Below are 14,749 nucleotides of genomic sequence, written 5' to 3' on the forward strand. Positions count from 1 at the left end.
GCTTACGCAACCTCGAGAGCAACTCGAACAGCCAATAAGATTATAGAAAACCGGCAGCCGTAAATTCTGATCATCCGACCATAAATATATGTGTGGAGAGAGTTGAACATGATAACTTGGCATGTAAGTAGAACTGAGTTCTAGATTGTTAAGTTTTCCAGACCCACGGATTCATTTAAATCGTTATTTTGAGTGTAGTTTTTGCGCAGTCAAGTTTTCGTGGCAATTTTTTTAATTGGCGTTATTTTGGTGATTGCGGTAATTTTGGCATAAAATAAAAATTATAAATATAAAGAAAATAATAACAATGCAATGCGAAATTCCGGTTGCAAGAAGAGCAGCAAATGTTTCTATTGAGCGTTTGCTGGCTCCTTTGTTTATGATGTTATTTCCAGTTAGTTGCAAGACTTCGCAAGTTTCAGTCTCAAAGTGAAATATAACGCAATCATAGATAGAGCGCGCCCTTATATCTGTTTCCCTGGCTGGAAAATCTGATTCTCTGGCTGGAGAAACTGATTCTGTGGCTTGAGAATCTGATTCCTTGGTTGGAAAATCTGATTCCCTGGCTGGAGAAACTGATTCTGTGGCTTTAGAATCTGATTCCATGGTTGCAAAACCTGATTCCCTGGCTAGAGAAACTGATTCTGTGGCCTTAGAATCTGATTCCTTGGTTGGAAAATCTGATTCCCTGGCTGGAGAAACTGATTCTGTGGCTTTAGAATCTGATTCCATGGTTGCAAAATCTGATTCCCTGGCTGGAGAAACTGATTCTGTGGCCTTAGAATCTGATTCCTTGGTTGCAAAACCTAATTCTCTGGCGGGAAAATCTGATTCCCTGGTTTGAAAATCTGATTCACTGGCTGGAAAATGTGATTGCCTGGCTGGAAAACTTAATTCCCTGACCTGAAAATCTGATTCCCTGACTTGAGAATCTGATTCCTCGGTTGGAAAATCCGGTTCCCTTGGTTGCAAATTTGATTCCGTGGGTTGAAAACGTTGATTATTTTCTAGACTTCGTTCATCTCCATTTACGTTGAATAAACTACCCCCCGCTTCATCATCGAAGTCCTGAGTCTCACCAGATGGGATCAATTCGATGTTTGAGATTCGCGTTTGAATCGATGACTGCTCAACTGCTGCTCGGGTAAAAGTAAACTCGGTGACCTCAACTATAACAAAAGAAACTATTGCTTACTAAGAAAACTATTACTAAGAGATACTAATATAATACAAAATTAATTTGCAAAACGGAGCGCAATTATTACAGAGTGCAAAATTGATGGACGAAAGCTGAGTGCATATTATTCAAAATTTTTGTTTTGAAATTATTAGTTTTCATCTAGTTTTTTTAAACTCAACAGTGGTCAGAGATGTTGGTACAAAAACGAAAAAAAAATGGCATGAGTACTTTAAAAAGTCAGAAGGTTTGATCCTTTCATCTATTTGAAGTTGGGCGCTGATAATTGATTAATTAGAAAACATTTGGAAACAAACATTGTGGAATTGTGGAAAATAAAAATTTTAGCTACCTAGGTTTGAGGATGTTCTATTTCATTAACGTGGCGTTTTTACATCAATTTGGAAAAGCCACCTAAATAGCAGGGAAAAGAGTGCAAGGGTTCAATTTTGCAAAAGTTACAATTTTTTACACTCTTTACACTCTTTACTCCAGTCTTTTTACACTCTTAAAAATTACTTTTGATTACACTCTTTAGTCCAATTTTAAGTGGGGAAAAGAGTGACAAGTGTAATTTTGAAGCGATTACACTCTTCCAAATACACTGAAAATTTGAAGAAATTACACTCTTAGAAATACACTACAATTACACTGTTTTATCCACTCATTACCTTATTTTCAACTGGTGTAAATCTTATCCTGGCTCCGCACAAGAAAAAATATAGAAAATTGTGCTGCAATAATAAAAGTTTGTTCTACAGAAAATTTACCGTCAAAGCTTGACCCGGGTCATATCACTGATTGTACGTTTGAGTTCTGCAGAATGGAAGAAACGGGATGCAAAATGGATTGGATTACAATCTCCATGGACATTGCTGTTGTTGCCCTGCTATTGCACTTTTTTTTGATTTTGTGTAGAAGTAAATGCCAGAGGAAATCCAGCCACGTGTCAATGATAAAAAGCGCAAATTTATGTAAGACTGGCGTTTAATTTGTTGAATTTACGCAGGATCAACGCTTGAGCGTAGATCTCATATAAATTTAATGCATTCAACGCCAATCTTACATAATTTTGCGTTGAATTGTAGCGTAGATCTTCAAAATTTTGCGTTGAATTTAGCGTAGATCTTACATAATTCAACGCATTTGTAATGGCTGCTCTCCTTGTGTTTCACAAAGAAAGTTTTACACCGCCCAGTTCGTTCTGAGTGGCTACAAAATCTGTCCGGATATTTCGTTTATGCAGTTTGCTGTTGTAACGGTATAACCGTTCTGCTGTACTTACCGCTGCATTAACTACTCTGTTCGTAATTATTGGCTAATCTTAGTTTTTTCAACTATCAATTTGAACTGGATTGCTACAGATCGCACAATGAGGGATATCTGCATGTATACCAGATCAATCCGAAAGAAAAAACAAATCGAAGACAAAGATATATGTCTAAGGCCTGTTTGTGCAAAAATATTTAAGTTTAAACTTAAGTTGCCTTTTGCTGTTTGTACTCACAAGTTGAGAATACCAGAAGTTCGGGTTGTAACAGTTGAATTTGAGCTCCAATAATTCGCATAGACAAGACACAGTAGTAGAATTTACTGTTCAAAAATAATATTTTGAATACAAGACACAGTAACAATTTACAGCTCAGGAATATTTCTAGTTCAAGACACAGTAACACGTTATTTACTGCTCAAGACAATCTGTTTTTTGCAATTTTTTGCTGAGTTATACTTTAAGCAGTTTTCTGTGGCTGCTACGTTCAGTTCTGTGCGTTGCTTTTTGTTATTCCCCTTTTTCTCTTCTTTCTCAGGTGACAAATTGTAACTAGAACTAGAACTATAACTATAACTCCTAAATGGCTAGGACAACAGAAAGTGCTTTGTTTCTATTTTCCTGCCTACGCAAGCTTAGCGAGCTCAGCTCCAATATCGCCGGCCCTGTTTCCCTTCGTGAAAACATCTTCGTCCATTGATAGTACTGGAGCCAGTTTCAGCACAGGCCTCTTGTAGACTCCGTCTTTTGTTTGAATCGTTGCTGATCGAACTGTTCGGTCAGAACCCTCCATTGTTTCTGTTACTCGACCAAGTTTATAATATCCTCGGTGGTCACTGTCTTCGACCAACCAAACGAGATCACCTTTGTTCAGAATTCTGTTTGATTCACAAGTCCTTTTTTGTCGATTGTTCAATGTTGGCAGATACTCTTTTCTGAATCTGTCCCAGATGAGATCGGTGTACGCTTGTGTTTGTCGGAAGAGCTTTCTATGATTAACAAAGTCTTCTGCGCATGGTAGGTATGGTAAAAAAACAATTTTGTTGCCAAGCAGGAAGTGGTTTGGAGTAATAGATTCCAAATTGTTTACATCCGAACTGAGTGGTGTCAAGGGTCTTGCATTCAATATCTGCTCAACAAGACACATTGTTGTTGAAAGAACATCTTTCATAATTGATCTGTTCCCCAACACTGCGTACATTGCTTTCTTGCAACTTCTGACCAGTCGACCGTTGTCACTGATCATTTTTATGGGTTTGCCTCTTCGAGATATGAACCGCATATTTGCATTCAGACGGCATTGTCCAACTTTGGAACTATCTCTATATGTACGGCTCGTACTGTTAGACATGGGAACAAACAACACCATCGTTTTTCATTTCTGCGCCCAATTTTAACTGTAAATGGGCCAAAGTAGTCTACTTCAACATTTGCAAAAGCGGTTGAAGCATCAAGACTTTCTGTCAGTAACTCGGCCATCACATGAGTCATTGTTTGCGCTCTTCCCTTCTGACATCTAATGCATTTGTTTCTGATCGTTTTCAAAGCATTTGGTATGCCTAGGATACAGAATTTCTGCTGAACTATGTTTCTGACATGTTTAGTACCTTCGTGATGACTATTCTTATGTTCATTTTGCAAGAATATTTCAATTACATGGTGCTTCCAATGTGACCATATTGGATGCTCCGTTTCGAAGCTCTATTGACTTTTACCTATTCTGCCCTGGGCACGAATAAGTCCTTGCTGGTCTATGAATGGTGAAAACTGGAGGATTTTGCTGTTTTTTGGAAATTCATTTTCAGCCATGAGAGATTTCATCTCTTCAGCAAACTGTTCTTGCTGCAGTAGTCTGAAGATGCTTGCTTGTGCACCCTCTCTTTCTTCAACACTTAGTGTTTTTGTTGCGGGTTTGTGTTTTTTAAATACATGCTGTACCTATGCCATTGTATTTACTAGTCAATTGAGGTTGCTGAATCGTCCCCACTGAATCATCGGCTTCTCTTCAACCTTTGATGAGAAAAACCATTTGGTCGTTCTGCTCGTCTGAAGCAAATGTTATTTTCACCTGTTCAGTCCATTCGCTCTCTGGCTGCTTCAATCAGGCCGGTCCAGTGAGCCATTCGCTTCTCTTAAATTCGTCAACATTGATCGCTCGTGTCCCGATGTCAGCTGGATTGTTAATACCACTCTCATGATTCCATATTGAAACGTTAGTTGTATACAAAATCTCAGCTAGTGTGTTATCAACAAACACCTGTTGCTTACGATGGGAGCTATGAATCCATTGCAGAACAGTAGTGGAGTCTGTCCAAAAGTTACAACTTTGAATCTTCGTTTCGTGTTCCTTCACAATCTGTTCTTTAAGTCTCACCGCCATCACTGCTGCTTGTAGTTAAAATCGTGGTATGGAAATGTGTCGCATCGGTGCAACTCTGCACTTTCCGGTTGCAAATGCTGAGTCTGCTGAGTATTCTTCGGGTTTTGAACGTAGGTATGCCACTGCGCACATTGTGTCTTCAGATGCGTCGGCAAACACATGAAGTTCCCATTTGACCTTGGCTGTGCTGAAGTATCTTCCATCAATGTTGGTTTCCCCTACTTCTGGAAGCTGCGCTTTCCACTTCAGAAACTCTTCTTCTTCGTTAGGTTCTACTAAGTTGTCGCAATATTGTCCATTTTTGGTCCAGATGCTCTTCAGGAGTCGTCTCATATGGACATTGAATGGTGCAAACAGTCCAAAAGGATCAAACACTGAAGAAACTAGAGATAAGATCTTCCTTTGGGTGATTGGGTTCTCAACTTCTCTGCTTGTACCTCTACAAACCTGTAGGCTATCATCGGTTATCGTCCACTGAAGCCAAGCACTGATGACCCTTCCTGGCTGGGTTCTACTTCTACCTGCTTTGTTTTGCTGACTGACCTTAAGTCCCATGGGATTGCGTTGGTTACCGTGTCGCTGTTGGTGATCCACTTCTTTAGTACCAATCCATGTTTTGAGAGAAGAGGTTGCAGTGGTTTGAAAACTTTGATTGCTTCTTCAGGTGTTTCGACTGACTTGATGAAATCGTCCATGTAGAAGTTTTTTTGGATTGTTTTTGCTGCAATTGGGAACTCGTCCTCGTTATTGATGGCTACTCGCGCTTCAGAGCGTAGTTGGCACATATTGATGAACTCTTTGCCCTAAAAAATGACGTTGATACTCGTAATTTTGCACAGGCTCGTTCATTGTTGGTCGCCACAAGAATCTCAAGCAGCTTTTATTCCGTTCAGGAACTTGCACTTGCAGAAATATTGATTCAATATATGCGGTTGGGGCAATTGGTCCTTCTCGAAATCTGAATATTGTTCCGATCAATCCGTGTAGTAGATCGGGACCGGCCAACAACTTGTCATTTATGCATATATCCATGTAGTTTGCTGCGTTGTTGCAAACACGGCGAACTTTACTCGGTTTGCTGGGGTTTAGTAATGGATGGTGTGGCAAATTCCATACTTTTTTCGAAAGTGCCTTTGACTTCGGATTTACCAAGGATCTTCACAAATCCCTTTTCAACATCTTTATCAATTGACTGCTGATGCAATTCTTTTTAATTTGGGTCTTGTTGGAATCTTCGTTCCAGTGAGTAGAGCTTACCAAGGGCCGAGCCGTAGATGTTTGGAAGAGTGGGTTCTGGTTCACTCCAGAGCATGCCCACTTCGTACCACTCGCCCGTAAACTTTGTTGTGCTCTCTAAAAACTTCTGAGCTTGCTGCTCTTTCTTTGATTGACTTACAACTTTTGTTTTGGAAGCATAAGTTTCTATGTCCCACCATGATTGTATATTTTCGGCCACTTTCACATCTTCTGTGGAGGCGAAATGACAAACAATTTGACTTTTCTTGCCTGTCATGGGACCAATGACTACTCATCCTAAATCTGTTAAGACGGCAAAAGACTCACTTCGTGTTCCAATCTTATAGTCCAATGGACGTTGAATTTCCCAGACATCTTGTCCAAGTATGACGCCTACTCCCATCAGGACAAATGTTCTGTTAGTGAGAACATTCAGTTGTCTGAAGTTGTTCTTTAGTTCTTTGTGATCATTTGTTATGTTTCCCAACGAGATTGATGGGTGTGCAAACGTTTCAATTGAATGCACTTTTGAATGAAGTCCCTTTATTGTAATAGGAACCATTCAAACATCCATTCATACCGCACGGGTAGAATTTACAATCTTTGATTGCATGCCCTTTCCCCAGACATCCATAACATAAGCGTTCTTTCCTCACTGCCACGTATCGATCATTCACACTCTGGGTTTTGAATGATGGGCAGTTCCAAATTTTATGAGTGCCATCGGCTAATGGACAGTGATCGCTTTGCGTTTGCTTGGTTCCTCGCGGGTCTGAACTTGCACTGAAGTTTGATGTCTTCGAGAATCGTTTTTCTCATTTTCTGTTGCGTCGGTCTTCTCCTTTGCGTTCCCCTTTTAACGCTGAAAACCCTTCATGCACAAATGCCATTCGTGATAGCCATTTTTCAAACATGATTAGATAAGGCCAGTCCTAGTCTTTGTCATCGACGTAGAACCATCATTTTTCTTTAAGAACCTGTGGTAGCTCATCAACTGCCATGTACATTGTCGAAATTGATTGCAAATCACCAATATGTTTGTACTCCTTGACCACGTTCACGAAGTTAGATACAATAACAGAAAAAGTAATCAGGCTGGTTGAATCATGGGGTTTCACTTGGTTTGCCTTTTGTAGGCTCTCGAGCTGCGCATCTATAATTACATGCGGTCTTCCAAATTTTTTTTCTAAAATGTTCCAGGCAGCAATATAAAACTGTCCAGAATAGCCCATGCCCGAGATTGCGGAGTTTGCTTTGCCTGTTAGCAGAGTCCTCAAATGGCTCATTTTCTCTGAGTCGGGAATCATGCGTCTATCTACTATTGCTATGAACATGCTAGACCACTCAGGCCACTCCAGCGGGTTCCCGTCAAAAATTTTCAACCTCGATTTTGGTAAACTACTGCTTGAATGTCCACTGTTGTAGTGTCTTTCAGCTATCGGCGATATATCCCGCTCTTCAACACTTGCTGAGCATTCACAAGAGTTTGGGTACCATGGGTAATGCATATGCTTATTCCGTTCAGGTCTGACGTCGAAGCGAGCTCTTGGTCGAATTGGTGTTTGCGTGTCGTTCATCGAATTCACTCACTCCGAGACGTCTCTCCCTTTTGGGGTCCAATCGAAAGGTGACTTGTCACGCGCCTTAGTCGATTGAGAACGTAAGTCATCTTTCTCCAATGCTGTTCTTTGTAATTTGCGCCCTAGGTCTCGCTCCTTTTGCAGAAGCTGATGTTGCATCTCTAGTTTCTTTCATTTCAAGCTCCAACCTCTTTCGATCAAATTCAGCTCGTTAGATTTGCAACTTCTTTCGAATTCAGTTTCAAATTCCTTCATTCGTTCTTCAACCCGGCATCTCACTTAGGATGTTTTCTGTATCCTGGTTGATTGTCTGCACGATTCGTGTAACAGCATTCGTCGTTGCATAGCTTGTGTTATCATGGTTCTGGTTAAACTCTGGAATTCCAACGTTTTGTTCTATCTGATGCAAATTATTCCCAGGCGGTTGCTCTTTTTGGCATGAAGAGTTGACTGAATTTGCTGGCTCTCCGTGGATATACGGTAACCGCTCTGCGTTCAAATATTGAAAGTATTTTTCTGTCTCAAGTTTGCCTTTTAAAGAAATATCTGGGTCTCGGAGAGTCTCAGCTTTCTTATTCACGAGATTTTGAACGCTGTCGTCCAATGGCAGTATCTGCTGATAAAGAGTCTTGAGCTTGCTTGGTCGATCTCGATTCTTGATAAGCTCAAAACCTTCTTCCTGTTTCTCCAACCAGTTGTTTCGCAAGTTGTTGATCTTTCGATCCAAAACGCTTTGGATCTGTGACGGAGTTACTTCTTGTGTACTTCGGGACTGCAGCTTGAATCTCTACAGCTCCTTTGTTTGTTTGCTTTAATTGAGTTTTGGTTTTCAACGTTCCTATTTGCTTTGTCTAATTGGCTTTGCGTTGTTGATATGCTAGTTGAGTTTTGTTCTCGTTCGTCGGTGACTTCGCCACTTCGACTGTTGGGTTGGACATCAGTTTATTCCACTGTCCGGGTCGGCGGACTAAATGTAACGGCTGCTCTCCTTGTGTTTCAGAAAGAAAGTTTTACACCGCCCAGTTCGTTCTGAGTGGTTACAAAATCTGTCCGGATACTTCGTTTATGCAGTTTGGTGTTGTAACTGTATATCCGTTCTGCTGTACTTACCGTTGCATTAACTATTCTGTTCGTAATTTTTGGCTAATCTTAGTTTTTTCAACTATCAATTTGAACTGGATTGCTACAGATCGCACAATACGGGATCTCTTTATGTACACCAGTTCAATCCCATAGAAAAACAAATCGAAGAAAAAGATATATGTCTAAGACCTGTTTGTGCAAAAATATTTAAATTCAAACTGAAGTTGCCCTCTGCTGTTTTTACTCACAAGTTGAGAATACCAGAAGTTGGGGTTGTAACAGTTGAATTTCAGCTCCAATTATTCGTGGATACAAGACACAGCAACAGAATTTACTGCTCAAGAATAATATTTTTGAATACAAGACACAGTAACAATTTACTGCTCAGGAATACTATAGTTCAAGACACAGTAACACGTTATTTACTGCTCAAGACAGTTTGTGTTTTGCAATATTTTGCTGAGTTATACTTTAAGCCGTTTTCCGCGGCTGCTACATTGAGTTCTGTGTGTTGCTTTTTTGTTATTTCCCCCTTTTCTCTTTTTTCTCACGTGACAAATTGTAACTACAACTAGAATTATAACTATATCTATTAAATGACTAGGACAACAGAAAGTGCTTTGTTTCTATTTTCCCGCCTACGCAAGCTTAGCGAGCTCAGCTCCAACAGCATTCAACGCCAATCTTACATATTTTGCGTTGAATTTAGCGTAAATCTTACATATTTTGCGTTGAATTTAGCGTAGTTCTTACATGAATCAACGCATTCAACGCCAATATTACATATTTTGCGTTAAATTTGGTGTAGATCTTGCATATTGCTAACGCCCTGATAATTTGTTTTTAGAGTTTGTGTAGAAACAGATGGAAAGTTTTTGACTTGTAAACGAAATTGCCAAAGAATTGTTGAATGAGGTGAATTGTTGAATGAGTTGAAGAAAATGTCAAACCTGAATGAAAAACTATCGCTAATAGCTTTCTGATCAAGACGAGTTAAAAGTTTTAAGATGGCTCTTCTGGCAGCGGTGATAATTTACTTTCACAGTTTGTGTAGAAACAGATGCAAAGTTTTTGACTTGTATAAGGAATTGCCAAAGAATTGGTAAACTAGGTGAAGAAAATGTCGAACTTCATGAAAAACCTTTGTTAATAACTTTTTGAAGAAGACTTTTGATCCATGCTTTGCCTGGTTATTTCTTTTTTGCCGTTTTGGGGGACCTTCTCCCATGAGCTGTAGATTAAATGTGGCCTAATGAGTGAAAAAGAAGTTTTGCTTTCAGGTCAATACTTCAAAAAGGGGTACATTAGAAATGTGAAGTTCGGAAACACAAAAAATTCGTCCGTTTTTTTTGTAAAGTATGTTCTAATTTATTTTCTATTAGGCTTAGGCGGGTCAAAGTGATAAAAAATGGGTTTTCTAGGCTATTGTTGGCTATGTAAAAGAGAAAAATACGATTAATTCTAGTTACACTCTTTGCACTCTTTTCCTCGTTATTTTTCGGCAAGATCCTCGGCCCGAGTCGCGCGGACAAAAATTAGCCGAGTTCAATTCAGGATATTTGTCTTTTCGGTGTTATACTGTATTCTCGGCTGCTATAGTTGCTATGTTGATTGTATAAGTAGATAATTTAAACGGTTCAATATGACTATTGAAGTTCAGATGACAAAAACCACTGAGATAAAAAAGTGTTTTTTTAGAATGAAGTTTTAACAATATGTTGCCGACGTCCATCAAAAGCTATGAATTGCATTTTTTGAACAGCAAGCGTAATTTTTAGTTCATCTGACTTAATACTTTTGAGTTATCAAAATGATTCATTCATCTTTTCTTTACTTTTCAGAAAACAATATTGCTCTCGCGATTATAGTTTTGCTGTACGAATAATTTGCACTGTTTAGCATCCTGAAGAAAAATCTTTGATTTTCTCCTGCAAGAGTTTTTTGTTTACATTTTGCAAATTTTCTTTCGTTTTGATATTCAAAAATTCTCGTCTCAAAAACAGATACCAAGCTAAAATTGTTTTTTCTGTAAAAAAAATCCTGTCTTTGTGCGTTTATAGGTTTTATGTTGTTGTTTATTATCCGTTCAAAGAATGCACTCAAATACGTTTTTGTGCTGTCAATTTCTTTGTTTATCACTCTTTTTTCTCTGAAATCAATAACAACTGTTTTATACGAAAATTCAATGCTCAAATATTTTGTTTACGAGGTAACTTGATAAAAAGTTGTTTCAACTTATAGAAAACCCCATATTTAGTTTCCTGTTCAAGCAAAAATAACGTCCAGTTTAACCGAAATTAAACGTATTTTCCTACAAAAAAAAACTGTGTTTTTGCTATCATTTTTAAGAGCAATTTCAAAAAACTCTAATCGTCAACAAACAATAGCAATTGTAAATGGTGACCTTCTCAATGTGGTGAGTTCTGTTTGTCCCTTAGAATTCCGTAATAAAGCCACAAAAAATTTCCGTCAATAGCTTTGCAGAGAATGTTCGATTTCTGTTTCTGGTACTTCAAAGTTTGATGTAAAATCGCCTATTGAGTGAGCATATGTCTTTCTCATTGAAATAATACAACAAAATTTTAATGACGTTGACGTTTTTTAATGAGACTTAAGGAGAAAAACCGGTTAAACCCGGGGACTTTGAGTTGCTGAGCAGCGCCCATAGAGTTCTACTGCCCGAGTCAAAATTTCCTGCCCAAAAGATTAAAGAGTGGGATTGCAACGGGAGGATTTTTTTAGGAAAATGCAGCTGAAAACTCTTAAGTCTTTTTGGGCTGCATTAGGCTTCCAACGAGGGAAAAATGGTGTAAGAGTGATGGGGTAAAAGACAAATTAACCCCCACTCTTACATCTTTTTAATTGTCAAGAGGGTAAAATGATTTAGGAGTTCGAGGTAATTTCTCCCTGACATCCGAACTCTTACATCAATTCATCCCCCTCTGACCAAAGTACCCCCTCAATCTTACACTATTTTAGCCCCTTCGCAGCCCACTCTTACGTCTTTTTACCTCTTCAAAAATAATTTAGAACCCATAGTTGAAGACTGCCAGTCTTGAACGCACAACCTCTGTACCCTCAGCTGGTTCTCCTCAGCCTCCAGACCATCAATGCTGGTCCAACTCTTGACGGTCTATTTTTATGAATAATAATTGTCAGAATTTCCCCTACTCAACAAAATACCCCCTAACTCTTATCTCATTTTACCCCCTAAGAAAAAACTATCCCCAAACTCTAACACCATTTCAACCCCCTTGGCAGCCCAAATCTTACATCATTTTACCCAATCTGAACAATTTACCCCCCCCCCATTCTTACACCATTTTACCCACCATAGCAGCCCAGCTCTTACCTGACAAATTCAGTCAGGGGGTAATTCCTCAAAATTCCTCCCATTGCAGCCCATTGCAACCCACTATTACCTGGCAATTTTAGTCAGAGGAGGTAATTTCTCAAAAGTTTCCCGTGCAGCCCATTGCAGCCCACTCTTACATGGCAACTTTAGTCAGGGGGGTAATTTCTCAAAAGTCCTCCCGTTGTAGCACATTGAAGCCCGCTCTTACATGGCAATTTTAGTCAGGGGGTAATTCCTCAAAATTCCTCCCATTGCAGCCCATTGCAACCCACTATTACCCGGCAATTTTAGTCAGAGGAGGTAATTTCTCAAAAGTTTCCCGTGCAGCCCATTGCAGCCCACTCTTACATGACAACTTTAGTCAGGGGGGTAATTTCTCAAAAGGCCTCCCGTTGTAGCACATTGCAGCCCGCTCTTACATGGCAATTTTAGTCAGGGGGTAATTCCTCAAAATTCCTCCCATTGCAGCCCATTGCGACCCACTATTACCTGGCCATTTTAGTCAGAGGAGGTAATTTCTCAAAAGTTTCCCGTGCAGCCCATTCCAGCCCACTCTTACATGGCAATTTTAGTCAGGGGTAATTCCTCAAAAGTCCTCCCATTGCAGCCCATTGCCTCCTATTCCTACATGACATTTTTAGTCAGGGGGCTAATTCCTCTAAAGTCTTCCCATTGCCGCCCATTGCACCACACTCTTACATGTCAATTTTAATCAGGGTAGGTAATTTCTAAAAATTCCTCACGTTGCAGCCCATTGCAGCCCCTCTTTTTAATGGCAATTTTAGTCATTGGCGGGGGTGGTAATTCCTCAAAAGTCCTCCCATTGCAGAACATTGCTGCCTACTCTTACCTGGCTATCTTAGTCAGGGGGTATTTCCTCAAAAGTCCTCCCATTGCAGCCCACTCCTTCGTGGCAATATTAGTCAGGGGGAGGTAATTTCTCAAAAGTCCTCTCATTCAGCCCACCCAGAGAAAGGTTTCCCGGTAAAGTTGGATTTACCGGGAATCGGCGCACTGGGCAACTCTTACATCATTTTACTCCCTCTGAACAAAATACCCCCACACTCTTGCATCAATTTACCCCCATAGAGAAATTATCCCTTCTCTCTTACAACAAAATAGGAGGATTTTAGGGAGGACATTCGACCCAGGTAGTATCTAATTATGCAATTCATCCAAACTACTGTGAGGGCCTAAGATCATGGTGAACAGTGCAAATATGGGGCTTAGCCCCCACTCCAGCTGCAACTCACACTCCTCTCTACACCCCCCCCCCTACCCCATTGACCCGAGTTGCCAGCCTCTCCTAAATCCAACTCAACTTGACTAGTGCCCAGGCTTATAAAATTCGATTTTTTCAATTTCCAGATTTTTTGTAAAAATGCTCAGTTTTTCTGTTGGAGCTGAGCTCGCTAAGCTGGCGTAGGAGGGAAAATAGAAACAAAACACTTTCTGTTGTCCTATTCATTTAAAAGTTATAGTTATAGTTCTAGTTCTAGTTACAGTTTGTCACGTGAGAAAAAAGAGAAAATGGGGAAATAACAAAAAGCAACACACAGAACTCAACGTAGCAGCCGCAGCAAACGGCTTAAAGTATAACTGAGCAAAATATTGCAAAAACAAATTGTCTTGAGCAGTAAAAAACTTGTTACTGTGTCTTGAACTAGAAATATTCCTGAACAGTAAATTTTTACTGTGTCTTGTATTCAAAACTATTATCCTTGAGCAGTAAATTCTGTTACTGTGTCTTGTATCCACGATTTATTGGAGCTGAAATTCAACTGTTACAACCCCAACTTCTGATATTCTCAACCTGTGAGTACAAACAGCAAAGGCCAACTTAAGTTTAAATTTAACTTTTTTGCACAAACAGGTCTTAGACATATATCTTTGTCTTCGATTTGTTTTTTCTATCGGATTGAACTGGTATACATAAAGAGATCCCGTATTGTGTGATCTGTAGCAAACAGTTCAAATTGATATTGAAAAAACTAAGATTAGCCAAAAACTACGAACAGATTAGTTAATGCAACGGTAAGTACAGCAGAACGGATATACAGTTACAACAGCAAACTGCATAAACGAAGTATCCGGACAGATTTTGTAACCACTCAGAACGAACTGGGCGATGTAAAACTTTCTTTGTGATACACAAGGAGACCAGCCGTTACATTTGGTCCGCCGACCCGGACAGTGAAATAAACTACTGTCCAACCCAACAGTCGACGTGACAAAGTCATCGAAGAACGAGAACAAAACCAAACGAGCAATTTAACATTGCCAAGTGAATTAGGCAAAGCAAAGAGGAACGTTGAAAAGCAAATCTCAAATAAAGCAAACAAACAAAGGAGCTGTAGAGATTCAAGCTGCAGTCCTGAAGTACACAAGAAATGACTCCGTCATAGAGTCAAAGCGTTTTGGATCAACAGATCAACAACTTGCGAAACAACTGGTTCGAGAAACAGGAAGAAGATTTTGAGCTCATTAAGAATAGAGATCGACCAAGTAAGCTCAAGAATCTTTATCAGCAGATACTGCAATTGGACGACAACGTTCAAAAACTCGTGAATAAGAATGCTGAGACTCTCCGAGACCCAGATATTTCTTGAAAACGCAAACTTGAGACAGAAAAATACCTTCAATATTTGAACGCAGAGTGGTTACCGTA

General features: G+C 39.6%; 1 protein-coding gene across 1 annotated transcript in view; it reads right to left on the reverse strand.

Annotated features, from left to right (window-relative positions):
- The window catches only part of LOC142345932 (uncharacterized), a 29,112-nt gene that overhangs the window by 4,809 nt on the left and 9,554 nt on the right, over nucleotides 1–14,749 (reverse strand). The window contains exon 2 of the mRNA XM_075398397.1: nucleotides 463–1,169. Within this exon, the coding sequence (XP_075254512.1) occupies nucleotides 463–1,169 (707 nt within the window). The remainder of the gene's footprint in view (nucleotides 1–462; nucleotides 1,170–14,749) is intronic.

Source organism: Convolutriloba macropyga, chromosome 9 (assembly GCF_964194025.1).
Source record: "Convolutriloba macropyga chromosome 9, txConMacr16.3, whole genome shotgun sequence".
Lineage (NCBI taxonomy): Eukaryota > Metazoa > Xenacoelomorpha > Acoela > Convolutidae > Convolutriloba > Convolutriloba macropyga.